General features: G+C 37.2%; 2 protein-coding genes across 2 annotated transcripts in view; one reads left to right on the top strand and one right to left on the bottom strand.

The window, feature by feature from the left end:
- The window catches only part of LOC136857458 (uncharacterized), a 374,657-nt gene extending 372,028 nt beyond the window's left edge, over positions 1 to 2,629 (bottom strand). The window contains exon 1 of the mRNA XM_067136132.2: positions 2,228 to 2,629. Within this exon, the coding sequence (XP_066992233.2) occupies positions 2,228 to 2,629 (402 nt within the window). The remainder of the gene's footprint in view (positions 1 to 2,227) is intronic.
- A 377-nt stretch (positions 2,630 to 3,006) lies between these two features.
- LOC136874623 (malonyl-CoA decarboxylase, mitochondrial) overlaps positions 3,007 to 17,842 on the top strand; it is a 93,975-nt gene continuing 79,139 nt past the window's right edge. Inside the window, exons 1-2 of the mRNA XM_067148254.2 lie at positions 3,007 to 3,529; positions 14,804 to 14,944. Of these exons, the coding sequence (XP_067004355.2) occupies positions 3,176 to 3,529; positions 14,804 to 14,944 (495 nt within the window). The 5' untranslated portion in view covers positions 3,007 to 3,175. The remainder of the gene's footprint in view (positions 3,530 to 14,803; positions 14,945 to 17,842) is intronic.

The following is a 17,842-nucleotide window of genomic DNA, read 5'->3' as shown; positions in this document are numbered from 1 at the left end:
GCCAGTATCCAGTATTTGGGAGACAGCGGGTTCGAACCCTACTGTCGACAGTACTGGAGATGGTTTTCCATGGTTTCCATTTACACACCAGGCAAATGCTGGGGCTGTATCTTAATTCTTTTTTACAATTTGTTTTACATCACACCAATACAGATAGGTCTTATGGCGACGACGGGATAGGAAAGGGCTAGGAGTGGGACGGAAGCGGCCGTGGCCTTAATTAAGGTACAGCCCCAGCATTTGCCTGGTGTGAAAATGGGAAACCACGGGAAACCATATTCAGGTCTGCCGACAGTGGGCTTCGAACCCAGTACCTCCCGGATGCAAGCTCACAGCTGCGCGCCCCTAAGCGCACGGCTAACTCGCCCGGTGTACCTTAAGTAATGTCATGGCTGCTTCCTTCTCACTCCTAGAACTTTCTTGTATCATTGCTGCCATAAGACATATCTGTGTTGTTGCAAAGCATAAAGCAACTTGTAAAAAAATAAAAGAAAGTTTTTCTTTCAATGTGACATTCAAACCTTTCCTGCACTTCCCCTATGAGAATAACACCTAAACTATTCATGCAAATTATACACTGTAAAGGCTATTTTCATCTTAATAAGATTATCGAGGTGAATAAACCAAGTATTTTGATAAGGATTAAGTGACTAATTTTGAATTATGGGTCATAATAAAGGTTGAACTTTTAGAGCAAACTATAACATAAAACACTTATTGAGGGCTACCTTTTACAGACAGGTATTTAGCGAAGTGGCCTTTTTTTAAAAAGAGATATTTATTCTCTACAATTCTTCCACACATACTTGGGGTATATCGCAGATGGTTTAGGCAGCGTATACAAAGAAAATGCTTGGATAGCCATTTTCTCTCTAATTTTCTTCACTATTATCACCATTGTTCTGCTCTTTTTTTGTTGCAGAACAATGCTTCATACATTTAAACCTTCCTTGATAACAGTGCTACACAAGTGAAACCTGCATCAAAATCCATTTGATGTTATAGTTCTCAAAATTACTCCCCACAAACACATATAGAGACACCTACCGGGAACTCCCATTGTGCATAATATATACTATGAGCTCTAGAAATGTTAGTTTGAATATCTCAACTACACCATATGTATAGAAAATACTATATTCACCAAGAGCAGTACAGCTACTGTAGCAACAGTGAGAATATTTTGGGAAGGATATTCTGGTACCGTACTTCCCAATTTCTAATTTTAAGCTATTTTTATTCATTAAAGTGATGCAGTACAGTATAGGCCCTACTAATGAACAGACAAGTTTAAATGACCTTATCAACAAAAACTGAAAGTTCCCGAGCTCTATCAGCTTCTTCAATTGTGAAATAACCAGCGTTTTGTACTGGGGCAAATTCAATTAGCCCATTGTTCGTATGATATTTTCAATAGGTGGAATTAAATTATGGTTCCCTACTGGAAAATTAATTTTGATTAAAATGACCTTGGTGATCAGAAGTTTTGAATGAAGGTGTTCATGGAGTTTACGTCAAAAGGAGCAAATAAGATAAAGAATTTTATTGATCTAATACATTAGTCAAAGAAATACTTGCTATTTGCTTTACGTCGCACTGACACAGATAGGTCTTACGGCGAAGATGTGATATGAAAGGCCTAGGAGTTGGAAGGAAGTGGCCATGGCCTTAATTATGGTACAGCCCCGGCATTTGCCTGGTGTGAAAATGGGAAACTACGGAAAACCATATTCAAGGCTGCCGACAGTGGGACTCGAACCCACTATCTCCCGATTACTGGATACTGGTCGCACTTAAGCAACTGCAGCTATCGAGCTCGGTGGTCAAAGAAATAAACATAGGCCTATACAACTTAGAAATTCTTCATAAAGGCTACTAAATGTAACAGAAGGGTGTGGTTCAGTGAGTTTTAAAAGGGTACACCATAGGGAAGCATATAATTTTACACCCTGAAACTGTCCGTCTAGTAAACATCAAATACAAGACCTATCACTTTATTTATTAGCATACTGCTGTAAGTTTGTTATTTATTAGCATACTGCTGTAAGTTTGTATTTTATCCTAAATATATAATCCTTACAGGATTAATGTAGGCTAGACAGGTTTTTAAAACTGAACGAGAAAAGGAAAGGCGGTGATAAGGTTCCAAACATATTTTAACATATTATGATTAGGCCTACATGCGATGCTTTAAAATCTTAACTATACCAGCAAATTATAAATTTACCTTGAGAAATGGTGTCTTTCCCTCATTGTCACATATATTAATTTTAGCCTTATTACTTAGAAGAAACCATACAATGTTGGTATGGCCCTGAGCTGCAGCTAAGTGTAACGGAGTTCTATTCAATTTATCAGTCACATCAATGTCGATTTTCTTCATATTAACTTTCAGCTTTTCCAGATTTCCTTGCCAAGCAGCTTTATGAAGCTTGGTAACACTTTTATCCTTTCCACTAAAATCAATGTTATATCCCCATCCATTCTCAACAGCTATGTCCTCTTCCTTTGAACTTACAGCTGCAGCTGATTGACAAGGTAATTCCTCACTGAAAGGACTCACATTCGTTAACCCGAGGTCTCTCCTATCTTCTCGTTTTCCCTTCACAAAGTTGAGGACTTTTCTCATAGTTCCGACAGTTCTTTAGCCCTTAAGATTTTACCGGGCGGCGAGATGAAAGGAAAATCAATACTACTGGTTCATGGGTACAGATGTGAAGCTGGGAGCCACTACAGCACTTAGTTTATTAGGTAATGAGTGGCGATTTATGTCTTAGCAAAGAATATAGGATACATTTTATTCATTTCAAAATCGCATGTGCATTTTCATGAAGCTTTATGCATGTCGGATTCTACTCACTGTCAAATATACGTCACTCATTTAACCGCGATCAGCTGTTCACGAGCTGCCCATTCATAAAACCGGGTTTGCAGCAATAACCTTATCTCCTCCGATTCTTGCAACGTAATTATGACGTTGCAGTAGAGATATAGCCGTCCGCAAGGGCTTGATAATAATCAACATCTACGACAGCACAGACACAAATTATATCCGTTTACATCCGCAAAACAGGGTTCGAATATTAAATTTCACTATTTGTTTACATGCGTTCGCGTTTGGCGTTTCGTTTGTTTCTAGCAATTTGCAAATAATAATTGACTACAGTATCGCGTCATGAGAAGAGGGGTTAGGGTTGCCCAGTTAAATGGGGCTTTATCTTCTATAGCTCTTAAAAATATATTTTTTGAAAACACTAGCCGTGGTTATTACTCGATCGTTCCCCATTTGTCCCGCATGGCCTCTGGTGATCCAGATAATTTGAAAAACAGAACTTTGTTCACAAGACCGAGGTGTGATGCGAGAAAGAATACTGGAAATGAAGATGTCGATGATCCTGATGATATATTTTCATCGCCAGAACACTTTGCCAGAAGACCAAGTACTATAGACGATGAACATCGGTTAGAAAAACTATTGAAAGAAGTTTTAGCATACCGAGACACTAATGTGAGCAGCTGGATTGTTGAGGTATGCATATTACCATAAGCGTAGTATTAGTGCCTGATTAATATCGAATTTTTCTTTACTGGTTTTGTGTGCGATTTTGGAAGAAACTTTTACCACTTTCAATAAATATAATTTGGTAAGGGTTCAGGCCTAAATATCTCGAGGCATTTATTTTATATTATTCCTTTCCACCTACTCCCTAGTGTCACAGGTGGTGGTGGTGGTGGTTATTGTTTTAAGAGGAAGTGCAACTAAGCGACCATCCTCTTATATAATACTAATCAGAGAGAGAAAACGAGAGGGATCCGATACTTCCAAAAATGAAGGTACCGGCCAAAGAAAAACAAGGCCCACGAAGGGCATGAAAATGAAAGACTCCCTTGGCCTCGAATGCTCTAATACCATCGTGGTCGGAAAAGAACAAGAGTTGACCAAGGGAGGAATAGGACAGACGAAAGTGAGGAGCTTGGCACAAGTAAGTGGAAGCAATGCCAGGACTCAGCTAAGGGCCCCATGGTTGCCACCCACACTCTCAAGTTAAGAACCCTTGGGACCCCTTTTAGTCACTTCTTACAACAGCAGGGGATACCGTGGGCAGTAGTCTACCGCCCCTATCTACCTAGTGTCACAGTCAGTAGGCTTCCAACAAGGTGCTCCCTTTGAGGCATAGGGTATTTCTCGAGACTTAGTCGTGAATTTAAGACCAATTGGAGGTTTCAGAGCAGAGTAAACTCGGCCTTGCTGTGAGCTTTCATTTGGGAGTTGGTTCGTTCAAATCCCATTGTCAGCAGCCCTGAAGGTGGTTTTCCATGGTAACCATATTCACACCAGGCAAATGCTGGGGCTGTACCCTAATTAAGGCCATGGCCACTACCTTCCCATTCCTACCACTTTTCCATCCTTGCATCGCCAAAAACCTTTGATGTGTTAGTGAAACTACTAGGAAAAGAAACCTCAACCTTATAAGGAAAACTGATGAGCCATCTGACCTAAAGAAGGTTGCAACTTACGGTTTGATAATCTGATTTGAACAATAGTGGGATCCACTGTGCAGACCATGTGATTCCTTCACTTGCTAGGGGAGTATGACAATTCACAAGAACTTGTAATAGGTGCTGTTTGTTGGCCTCCTCGATCTAGTTGACTGTCATGATGGAAGTGCTACCTGTCAGCTTTTTGTGCATGTGAACCTCTTTCAGAGCCCGGTTCTGATATTTTATTGTCTGTATTTTGTAATATCTGAAGCCATCTCTTTTCAGTTTTGACCCAGTTAATTTATAACTGTTAAGTTCTTCAGTCTGCCAAAACTGATTTTTAAGTATGGTAATAAATTTATGAACTAACTGGAAAGGAAAACAGTATTATACTTGAAAAAGAAACAACTTAATTAAATTAGAATGATATACAGATGAACATTTATGTTTATCATCATCAGCATCAGTGTCCCACTCCAGTCACCCAGGTGTGGTTAACAAGCCTCCTTTCTGTCATTTCACTTTTCCTGCTCCATTACTTCTGCCACATCCAATCCAGCTTCTCTAATGTCCTTCCAAATATGGTCTATCCACCTTCTTCTCGGTCTTCCAACTGGTCTCTTTCCCTTAACTTCTCTTTCCAATTCCCTTCTTGCTACCCGTTCTTTTCCCGAACCATCTCAGTCTTGCTTTCTGTATGTTCTGTACTAACGGTTCTATATTTAGCTCTTCTCTTAATATCTTGAATTCTATCTCTTCTTGTCTTTTTAACCAATGTTCTTAAAAATTTCATTACTACTGCTTGGATCATACTATCTTGTCTCTTATTAGTTACCAGCATTTGTAGTCCATATGTTACAATTGGTATGAAATACTGTTTATGTAATGTTAAATTCGTTCTCTTAGGTACTTTGTCATCCCATAAAAGCTCTCTGAATTGATAAAATGTTGTATCTTTACTTAGTCTGTTATTAATTTCAGGGTTGATTTCATTACTTCCATTAATAAAGCTACCCAGATATGTAAACTGTTCTACATTCTCTAACCGTTTTCCGTCTATGTTCACTTGGCTTATTTTTTTCTCTTTTATACAGTGCATGACTACAGTTTTCTTTTTACTCCTTCAGATTTTCATTCCAAACGTCCAGTCTCCTTTGTACTTCCTTTTCTCCCTTTCCCTTAATCACCACATCATCTGCAAATACCAAAGCATTCACTTCATCACTACTGATACTCTGTTTTACACGTTTTATGATTTCATTCATCAATATAATAAACAATAACGACAGTGCACTTCCTTGCTTGAGACCTTTTTTTGTATAAAATGTTTCAGAGTCACCACTCCCCATTTGTACACTGCTTTTACTCTCATAATACAACATTTTTATCTTGTTAATTAATGATTTTGATAGATTCCTTTTCAGTAGCATTCCCATACATGTTTTCTCCTAACTGTATCATAAGCTTTTTCAAATCCAAACTACGAATATGATTTCCTTGTTCCATTCCAGATGTTTTTCCATTATCGTTCGCACTGTAAATATCAAATCTATTGTTGATCTATTCGGTCTAAAGTCATATTGTTCTTCCTCTAACTGTGTTTCTATTATATCCCTCAGTCTTTTATCTATGACTTTCTCCATTATTTTTGGCCCATGTGTTAATAGGTTTATACATCTATAATTTTCACATTTCTTCCTATTTCCTTTTTTGAATAATGGTACAATGCTTCCTTGTTGCCAATCTTCAGGTATTCTTTCATCCTTCCATATGGCATTGAAGGCTCGGTGTAGCCACTGTAGTCCAATGCTTCCTGCTGCCTTAATCGTATCAGCATTGAATTTGTCTCTTCCACTTGCTTTACCTTTGGTCTTTGCTTTCACTGCTCTTTCAAGTTCAAACCGTGTTATCGGGTTTTCTTCTTTTTCTCCATCTAGTATTTTCAATTTCTTATTTCCTTCTTTAATGGGAAAGAATTGTGTTGTTAGATTTTCTGGCTCGTTGAAGAACTGTTTTTCAGAACAAAATTCTGCCATTGCAGTGTTTCTCAAACACTGGTGGTACTTGAAAGGATCTTAAATACCTAAAATTGTAAACGTTTTTTCAGTTCTAAAAAGACAATACAGCCAATTCTCCATATAGTCCTAGGCAGATTTATTGTTACAATAGGTACAGTGATGTTATAGTAAGGGAATAATAATTGGATGTAGAATACTATTTGACAGGTTAATTCAAGGTAACATGTAAAGAGGCCAGAATAATGACAGGATACAAGTATAGTAAAATGTAATGCATTACACAGTAACACTGAGGCTACGGCCGCACTTGCATGGAGTTTCTGTGTGAAAATACGCCAGGAATGTGGATCACAATATCTTGTATGAAACCAGCCATACACAGAGTGATATTCTGCTGGAGAGGGTGAAGGGAGGCGCGTCTTCAAGGTGCCACACTGGAGAATGCATCTGGATCCATTCGTTGACTGGGTTTCATGCTAGCATTTCAGCATTGTAGTCACATGTGTAGGGAAATACGCTGTTAAAGTATTGCAATGAAAAGTTACATAGCAGACACATATTGTACAGTGAAAACTGTTTATATATATCTTGCATTATCTTTATTGTGTTAATTTACAGCTTTTAATTACTTTGAAACAGTCTACATGACATTTCTAGTGCTATTTGGAAAATGGAATTTTTTTAGATAGTGGATTGATAAATTTGGAAGTTCAAAAATACCTATGAGCTGACGGGCACCATACTAAAACAATTGCAAGGATTTTCTTTCAGTATATTATATAGGAGCACAAATTTCTCCTTTGCTGATCTGTCCTCCAATATGGGATGAATCCAGTATTTTCTTTGATGTCAACGCTGTCACCACTGAGAAACAACTAACACAGTACATAATGCAACAACTGCATTCTTATTTAACGAAATTCTTTCATAATTATTACACTTGCACATACGATGGGTTATGCTAGTACACACTCCGAATGTGAATTGCAACATGAAAACACGCATGTGTGTAGCCATGGGCAGTTTATGATTTTTACAGCTACGTGAAACTTGCTTGATCAATAGCTTGAAAACACGTGTGACTGTAGCCTGTATACTGTAAAAATCTGCTGCACTCATCTATTTTGGAAAGAATTATACGTATTTATTTTTGCTTATGATAGTCTCTTTATTAAATACTGTTTCATTAAACCATTTTATTTTAATGCTATCCACATCATCTGAAACTGCTGTCTTCAGTCACTTTCATGTAGGGTTAAATTTTCTGCTCATAACATATTTCTTTCCTCCTTTTTTTTAAGTAAAAAAATACAGATTACAAACATCTGTATTTTGTTCAACTGCTGTCTTTTTCATTCCATCATCCAAATCTTCATTTGAATGCTGCCACCAGGCTGAGTGGCTCAGACGGTTGAGGCGCTGGCCTTCTGACCCCAACTTGGCAGGTTCGATCCTGGCTCAGACCGGTGGTATTTGAAGGTGCTCAAATACGACAGCCTCGTGTCGGTAGATTTACTGGCACGTAAAAGAACTCCTGCAGGACTAAATTCCGGCACCTTGGCGTCTCCGAAAACCTTAAAAGTAGTTTGTGGGATATAAAACAAATAATATTATTATTATTATTATTATTATTATTATTATTATTATTATTATTATTATTATTATTATTATTATTAAATGCTGCTAATTTTGTTTCCAATCTTATTGACTTACATTGAACACAGGCCTTACGTACGTTACATCCACACACTGGAAAGTAACTGGGAAGGTTGGTTATTTTTAAAGCTTCTTTCCTTTGTGAATCACTTGATTCATAGAAATTCCCATCATCAGGTCATTAGACATACCTGTTATCATCTACAGGGGCCAGCTTGTTGCTTTTAAAGTCAAAATACATTATGTTTCAACAGAGTGTTTCTTAAATTGCTTCATTGTTAGGAGTGATTCCAGGCTGATGACCTAGCTGTTAGGCCCTTGTAAACTACAGAAAACAACAACAACAACATCATCATCAGGAGTGACTCAATAAGGTGCTGATAAATCACAGGCATACTGCCTGCAGTGCATCCTACGACTGATGGATGGTACTTAGCAGAGGAACTATAGAGTGAACATCACGATCGAGGAGGTCCCACAGGTGCTTCATTGGGTTCAAGTTTGGGGAATTAGGGGACTAGGAAAGTACTTGGAGATCTTGGTCTTGCTCTTTTTGCCTCTTGTTAGGCATTTATAACTATGTAAAATGTTGCATTACCTTGCAGGACAATCCTATCCACCCTATGGTGTATGCAGGTGTGGATTTATGGGAGGCTTGCACCGTTTCTGTGGTCCCTTGTAACGTGTGTTAAAAACAGAGATAAGTCAGTATAAATATTTGTACAGTAGACTTTACGTGAATTGTTCAGGTCTAATAGTGATATCAAAAATATTCTGGAAGCTGTGTCTAATGATTGGCAAGGTTCTGTGCATGAAGTCAAAGAGGAACTGCTACTTTAGTGCTCATACTGGGAAAAAGTACCTCCTGAAGACAGATAGTATATTTCTGAATTACCAGATAAAAATGAGACCAAAATGTTTTAAAATAGTAGAATTTGAACCTGTAATCTTCCAGTTTTACCTAGGACAGATGAAAATTGTTAGCACACCAGTCACAAATTTGAAAACATCTTTCCATTCGTGGAAGCATTTCTATTCTGCTCTATTAACTCCACCATTGAATATACTGATACTTAAAAATGAAACAACCTTAACTCTGAATGGATCTTAATTGCTCTAAACTAACATTTTGCAAATCAAATAGATCTTTGTGTAAAAAAAGTGTAAATTAATAACAATGTTCTTTCATAATATTCTACTAGATTGACAGATAATCTTAAACTTCCTACGTTAAAGACAACTAAATATGGCACAAAAGTAAAGTTATATAGAGCAATACAGGCACTCAACAATTTACTGAGAAGATATTAAAATTGTTAAGCTGCGTTTACACTAGCAAAACTCCCTCGCGGAATTCGCTCAGGCGAAACTTACTCGCTTCGACTGAAATTTCGCACTGCCCAAAACAGAGCCTAATCCAGAGTGAAAAATAGCTTGAGTAGGGCGAGCCGCCTTTGACAAGCCTGAAAGCTTCAGTTCTGGTTTTGCAGCCAACATGGAAACTTGTTTTATCCCTCCAGCTGCTACAATATTTCATCATCATATAGTAGATTAGTGTCATAAATGTGTCAAAGTTAAAATAAATTTCTGTAAGAGATAGTGTTGCGTTTTTTGTGACCCAAGAATGCTTCAAAATAGGTACCGGTAGGTTCAAGAAAGTTATGAAATGACACAATTTTGCATTATAAACCAATAGTAATTGCTTACCTGATCCAGTGTCCGACTCGTCGGCTGAATGGTCAGCGTACTGGCCTTTGGTTCAGAGGGTCCCGGGTTCGATTCCCGGTCGGGTCGGGGATTTTAACCTTAATTGGTTAATTCCAATGGCCCGGGGGCTGGGTGTTTGTGCTGTCCTCAACATCCCTGCAACTCACACACCACACATAACACTATCCTCCATCACAATAACACGCAGTTACCTACAAATGGCAGGTGCCGCCCACCCTCATCGGAGGGTCTGCCTTACAAGGGCTGCACTCGGCTAGAAATAGCCACACGAAATTATTATATACCTGATCCAGTGACTATGCTCTTATTTTCTTTCGCTTCGATATGATCCCAGTAGCGCTTTCATCTTCCCTTTCACTGTAGAAATAGGAAAGTTTAGTTGAGAACTAATTTCCTTCCACACATCTTCTCTTTTATTGCGATTGAAATAGTTTTTGTTTTTCAGATTCCACATAAAATCTCGATATTTTTAGAACTCGATGAACTGCAAGCACTGTTCTTGATTCATCACTCGTGCAACTACATTGAGCGAAATTCGATGAGCGAAACCGTTTGATGCGCGGACAAAAACCGACTGTGCTCCGGCTCGCAGCGAGGGCCCTCACTCCGCAATTACTCAGGGGTGGAGGAGCGTCTGCACTAGGTTCAATTCCCTCGTGAAATTATTTCGCGAGGAAATTGCGCTTAGTGTAAACGCAGCTTTGGAAAATGAAACAACTAAACAATTGAAATTGAAAAATACATGGCAAAACAATCTGATATATCTTGGATACTTGTAAAAGTATTTCCATTAAATGATATGATATGATATCTCTTGGATTTGATAAAGTTCCAAAAATGTCAGCAGATTATTTTTAATACATGACTTAGTTTCGAGAATGTCTGTTAGGTCATCAGCCCAGAAGCTGGTTGGTTCCTCAGATAGCATCACCAAAGGCTAATAGTACCAAAATGAGGTGTACTAGGTAAGACAAGAGTGAGGTAGTTTGCCATTGCTTTCCTCACTGTGCCAGACAGTGCTATTGTAGCACGACTAACCCTATAAGCAACACCTTTCATAACACTCAGACGCAGTGTTCGTACTCCGAAAGTCATTACTCAGCACCACCCATACCCCAGCAGCTTCCATGTTGTCACAGTCATGGATGAGACTGGGACTTTGGTGAAAAGGTACACTTTGCTCTGGCCTGCATCAAGAGATGGATGCAAAATTACTGCATCCATCTAGAAATGCAGCAGGCAGAGTTTCGAGAATGTAAATTCTATATTCACTTATAATAGTTTAAAAAATATATATTTTTTCTTAGCTCCCGATAGGACAGACTAAGGACTTAGTTAGGACATAGAAAGCAGACCTTTATTATGGAAAACTGAAGTCGTAAATTGAAAAGGATAACTGCTAGGAATTAGGAGGGGAATGCGTGGTATAAATACAGTTTCACTCCTTGCAGACATGTTAAAATATTGGTCTCAGTAATATTCGTATATAATGTCCTTAATCTCAAGCATGCACGGTTGCACAATTTTGATGCAGTTGGGTTCCTCAAGAACATTATCGGCACTCCTCTTTTTAACATAATTTCATGTGCTAGCAGGCCAGATGCAGAAATAGAATTGAGGAACTCGACTGGATAATGAACTGCATCATCGTTGTTCACGAATGAGTTAGCTGGCATGTATTTTCTTTCTTGGTCCATAATTCCCACCATTATTTTCCTAATTATTTGCCAGGTTGAGTATCTCTGGTGGTAGAGTGCTGGCCTACTAAGCTCAAGTTGGCGCGTTCGATCCCGTCTCAATCCAGTGGTATTTGAAGGTGCTCAAATATTTAATAAATATGTCAGTCTCAGCATCAACCAACAGTACTGGCACACTGAACAACTCCTGTGGGTCAAAATTCTGGCACCTCAGCACCTCCATAAAACTATGAAAGTAGTTAGTGGGATGTAAAACCAATAACTTTATTGATTTATTTATTTATTTATTTATTTATTTATTTATTTACTTATTTACTTATTTACTTATTTATTTATTTATTTAGTTATTTACTTATTTATTTATTTATTTATTTATTTATTTATTTATTTATTTATTTATTTATTTATTTATTTATTTGTTTGTTTGTTTGTTTGTTTGTTTGTTTGTTTGTTTGTTTGTTTGTTTGTTTGTTTGTTTGTTTGTTTGTTTGTTTGTTTATTTATTTATTTATTTATTTATTTATTTATTTATTTATTTATTTATTTATTTATTTATTTATTCTAAACAATATGTTCACAAAGCCATATATTTCAAGGTTCGGGAGCTGAGAATCGGACAGTACGTCTTCTTCATTGAAGTTGCCTGCATTTTGTCTGCTCTTGTCCCTGCTGCTACAGCTATCAGGGACAGATGTATCTTGCACATCATGCAGACGTTCGATCACGGTCTAACATTGAAATATCAGGAACAGTTCTGCGGGGGGGGGAGGAGGCATCGAAGATCCAAATTCACTATTCATCCTCTGCAGTTAACAAAGGATTCTTCTGGAAGATTACCATTAACAACAGTAGGATGCAGGAAATAAGTAGAAATTCATAAATATTTCCGTTATTATTTTGTGAAGGATCAATATGTACTATGCCTTAGGTTGGAAATGTCCTTTTCTGCAACTTTTGTTATGTAGCATTTATCAACAGGATCAGTATTAATAGAGATATTTGAGAATATTTTAGACCTTCCCCTAAACTACTATTTTACCCAGCACGAATAAAATTATTTATAGCCTGGATTGCAGTGCTTTCTCCCCTGGTCTTAAACACCAGTTTTCTTTAAATTCTGTTCCGGTGTATTTTTTCATAGTGTGTGTAGATATATACACACATACAGACAGACATGATGGAAATTTAAAAATTGTATTTCCTTCTTATTCTGGACATGACTGACACATGAACACTAATTGTGACCAGAGTACAGACAAAACTTTTTTAAAATTTGTATAGATACATATACCTAATTTACACCAGGACGAAGGGAGTATTGGTTAAGTAATTGAGTAAATACCAAAGAGAAGTGCCGATAATCTGAAGATAATGTTTCTTCAATTATTATTGGTCTTAAAAAGATGTTGAAGTCCTGGGATTTTACCTTGCTGAGGGAGTCTCTTAATATCAGTAAATCTATTGCACATGTTCCATACCCACGAACCTAGTACGCTGGCGTAGCAGGGGGAGAGGTGATACTCCCACATGGCGCGTCCCAGGTGGCGGATACGGGGGTCCTGCTTGCCTTGCCGATGGACTTGAGTGAAATAAAATAGCTCTCGTGGACCAAACACAAAAGCCCCTGTGGGTGAGGGACGCAGACAAAGAATACACCCACGGTATCCCCTGCCTGTCGTAAGGGGCGACCAAGGGATCGAATTAGAACCATGAGACTACTTGTAATTAGTACCATCATGCAGAGAACACCATGGGTCGTATTTACTTGCACGTAGTACCACTACGTTAGGTACATAATAGGTTTATGATTAGTAGCGACAGTGTGTGCTTTCGGCTTTTACACTACCTGTGATTAGTACCACTATATGAGCAATACCATGGGTGAGCAACACCATAGTTCTGCCTTGCCTGTGCTTAGTACCCACTTTGCGAGGAACACCACGGGATAGTATGAGTCCCTGTGGTTAGTACACTTACGTGATGAACACCATAGGTTTGCGTTACCTCTAAATGGCGCCGCAATGTGAGAAACAACATAGGTCTGTGTTACATGTGCGCATTACATTACCTGTGAGTAGTACAATAATGTGTGGAATACTGCGAGTCTACGCTACTTTTGATTTTTTTTTTTTTGCTAGTTGCTTTACGTCGCACCGACACAGATAGGTCTTATGGCGACGACTACTTTTGATTAGTACCGCAACATGCCAAATACCATGGTTCTACTTTCCTAGCGATAAGTACCATTATGAGGGACTGATGACTTGGATTTTGGACCCCTTTAGACTACAAGTATCATCGATTCAGTATTGTGCTTTAGAAGCAGTCCCTTGGTCAGTAATACTATTGTTTAACGTTAGTTTCTGGGAATGTGGGGCATTGTGGGTTGGATCCACTGATTGTTTTAAATTTATATCCATATATCCATCCATTCATTCTTCGTCCTCACATTTTGAATTCTGGTCAGTGGAAGAATTTGGACTTTTAAATTGTCATTACATTTTGTCTCATTTTGTACCATTAGGGGCTGATGACCTAGATGTTAGGTCCCTTTAAACAACAAGCATCATCATCATCCTCAGGTTCCATACATTTGAGCACTCTATAAAATGTTAACCAATTTTCTGGATTCGATCCTGCTACCTTGTGCATAGAAAGCGAGTATCTAGTCAGTTGCATTTCATATATACGTAGGACTGAAGATATATTTTGATTCTGATGTGACTACTGTGCAATATATTCCTTTTGCAACATTTCAACTTATTATACTGTACTATAAACTACCAATAGTTGGGGTGGATAATGCTCTAGACTACTTTTAGTGTTTCATTATAGTTTTGAATAATTGATTTTGTATTCTTTATTAGATAATAAGAAAATATATCTTTGATGCTGCAGAACAGTAGAACTTGTAAATTCTGGAATATGATTAGCATATTTTTACTTGGTAATGTAAAAGTTTGAAAGAAAATGTTGTGTGATGAACCTCAGGTTAAAAGACAGATTGAAGCTCTGATTTTGTTCTAACCTATTCTTCTTCACCATTTACGTGTATGCTCTATCTATGCTGTTATAATTATGTAGTCATTAAGTCTAATATTATTGACTGTATTTCCTTCTTTCCTTTCTTTCTTTCTTTCTTTCTTTCTTTTTCCTTTCTATTTTTCTTCCCCCACCTGTATATCATAAAATTGCTATTCAAAACTAATTACTTTGTTTCAGAGTAAAGTGAAAATACTATGTTCGGCTTATCGCTATCTTCTTAAACCACATAAAGATGGTTTTCTCAAAGTCCTGGCATGTGAACATTCTGTGGATCATCAGATGGTATGCAAAGCAGCAAAATCATTGGTAGGTGCTCAGGTAATTGTCCATCTAAGATGCAATGTAAGATATTCTAAATGTAAACTTTACTTTCTTTACTGTATGGAACTAGTAGCTTTTCTGCATGATTCATTTCCAGTTGATTGATTGCAAAACTAATAGACTTCCAATTTGTCTTTAAAATTCTTGTTTAATTGTTAGTTGTAGCTTATAAGATTTTTGATCATTGTCATCATTGTCATCACTATCTGTACCAGTGATTTCCAACCAGGATTCCACTGAACCTATGATGCCATTTTAAAGGTTCCATGAAAATGCATAAAATATAAGAACAGTGCTGAACACAAACTGTACTGCTATTTTGACATGTGTTTGTCTCTCAAAGTTGTGGCCAAGAATAAATTGTTGTCTTCTGAGAGTCATGCCCAAATATCATATTAAATTGTCTGTGTCAACAGTATTATGCATTTAAAGAACCGTTTACCTTCTTACCTGAGAGTGAATCTTTAAAATAATATTTTGCAGAGACAGTGTTTATATACATTTAAAAAATCTAAAATGACCGAGCTCGATAGCTGCAGTCGCCTAAGTGTGGCCAGTATCCAGTATTCGGGAGATAGTGGGTTCGAGCCCCACCGTCGGCAGCCCTGAAGATAGTTTTCCGTGGTTTCCCATTTTCACACCAGGCAAATGCTGGGGCTGTACCTTAAATGATGCCATGACCGCTTCCTTCCCACTTCTAGCCCTTTCCTGTCCCATCGTCGTCATAAGACATATCCGTGTCGGTGCGACGTAAAGCAATTTGAAAAAATCTAAAATGCTTTTGTACAGATATAAAAATACTGCTTCTGTTAATATCAGTTTTTATAAGTTGGAAAATTAAAGTGCGCACCTTTCTATGAATAATAATATATATTTCTAATTTTTGTTATTATTGAAAATATACAAATTGCAGTCTGACTTGCCTAAAGTACAACACTATTTAATGTTTTGCTCTATGTTAAAATATGAACCAGATATTGGGTTTCCTTGAGATTTATTTAAATATTTCTAGGCTCCCCTTCCCCCCCCTCCCCAAAAAAAAAAAAAAAAGGTTTGTGAAACACTGATTTGTACTGTTACAGTCCTGTGTTATTACTCATTACCTATTGGCCCACTCTGTTTCTCTGTTTGCCTTTAATGTGTTTTTCTTTTACTGTTTTAAACTTCTTTGCCATCTTTTATTTTGTAAAATATAAAATTGCTTGTTCCTTTTTTGTTTCCATGTGTTTATTTCCTTTCCATATTCATGTTAATGTTGGGTATCTTGGACTGGATTTTTTAGCTTTTATCTGTTCTGCTGTATTTTCACTATTCTCTCATTTTAGGCCTAATACTAAGGCAAATATAGACATCTTTGTCAAATGTAAGGAATGAAATTAGAAAGGAAAAGTGGCTTATTACAGGAGGACATTTATTGGAAAGCCCACATAACTGTTGAAAGTCTCATAAATGGAAGTCTTGTCTTGTCTTCTCTAATAGTAGACAAAGAGTTTTTTTCTGTTATGTGATTTCTCTCTCTCTCAAATATTTTTTTTTTTTAATTTTTAAAATTTTTTTTATTAGCATGGTTAATTTCTATCTTGGTTCAAACACAGATATTTTTACCTTTTCTGGAATGTGTATGAAGCAATTCTCTAACCTTACTTGCTTGTTTGTTCACTCACTTTCCAGCATTTGCTTGGTGTACAGAAGGAAAACCCTCAGGATGGCTTTGCTAAGTAGAGATTTCTCACTTGAGTAAGACTTGATTGTTGTGAATGGCTTCTCACATGATAGTTTCCCATTGCAGTAAGCAATTACCAGTTAAGCTAAGCTGTGCTAGTAAATAATGGTGTGTTATGTACCATGGGGAACTGATTATACAATGAAATCATTATACATAGAGCTTAATGAGCTGACATGCCAGTGACAAAGAAGGATGAAAATCAAATACAGGCAGTAGAAATAAAGTATCTGTTAAGGATAAGGGGATATAGAGTGAGAGATGTGGGGAAAGGAATAATAGTGAAAATATAGAGAAGTAAAATAGACTGATATGGTTTGGACATACGAAGTGAATGAATGATAGAAGAATGTATGTCATTACAAATGAATGGTAGGAGAGGTCAAGGAAAACCTATACTAAAATAGACAAACCTGATTACAAACTGCATAAGGCACTGGAATGTGGTATGGAACGTGTTAATAGATGAAGAATGGTGAAAAGATGGAGTAGAGAGCAGGGAAACCACATTTACCCTAACCTGATGATGATGATGATAGAACTTATAAGCTTTTCAGTCTGTTTAACAGTTTCAGTCTGTTTTACATACCTGTAGAAAATGGACAGTTAAAAGTGAAATAACATGCTTCGTTCTTATCATTTAACTTCTTTCAAATCACCTGCAACCATGCATTATGTGCAATATTATTTATTGCATAAGCAATTGTGAATGATTGTAAATGATGGTGATATGAACAAGTGAGATCAATAGAAGTCCGTTGCTAGCACCTTAGGAATTTTGAGGAAGTTTCCTGTACTTATCTGACCTACCTCTGCAGTGGTAAGTGTTGGCTTGAGTCTAGCTTTAATTGCTTCTACTTTTAGTTTCTTACCTACGGTATTTGTCTGTGAGGAGTGTGGGGAAGGTTCTTTGTTCTGTGGATACATGATAGTGTTTTCCCGACTGTCGTTAATTGTCCTGCTGTGTGCTGGAAAGAATGTATGATAAAGCTTTGGAAGGAATAAAGGTGTAGTAATGAACTAAAGAGTATCTTGTGAGATTTTACTTTTAGTTATAAAATATAACCTACATAATGGTCTTGGTTTTGAGCCACTGCCTAAATTCATTGAATTAGGACAGATAAATATAACCTGACCCACATTCCAGATGTTCTTTGTGTCAGAATAAACTC

Source organism: Anabrus simplex, chromosome 1 (genome assembly GCF_040414725.1).
Source record: "Anabrus simplex isolate iqAnaSimp1 chromosome 1, ASM4041472v1, whole genome shotgun sequence".
In the NCBI taxonomy this organism is placed as follows: domain Eukaryota; kingdom Metazoa; phylum Arthropoda; class Insecta; order Orthoptera; family Tettigoniidae; genus Anabrus; species Anabrus simplex.
The sequence above is the reverse complement of the archived record's forward strand: the minus strand, read 5'-3'. Positions and strand labels throughout refer to the sequence as shown.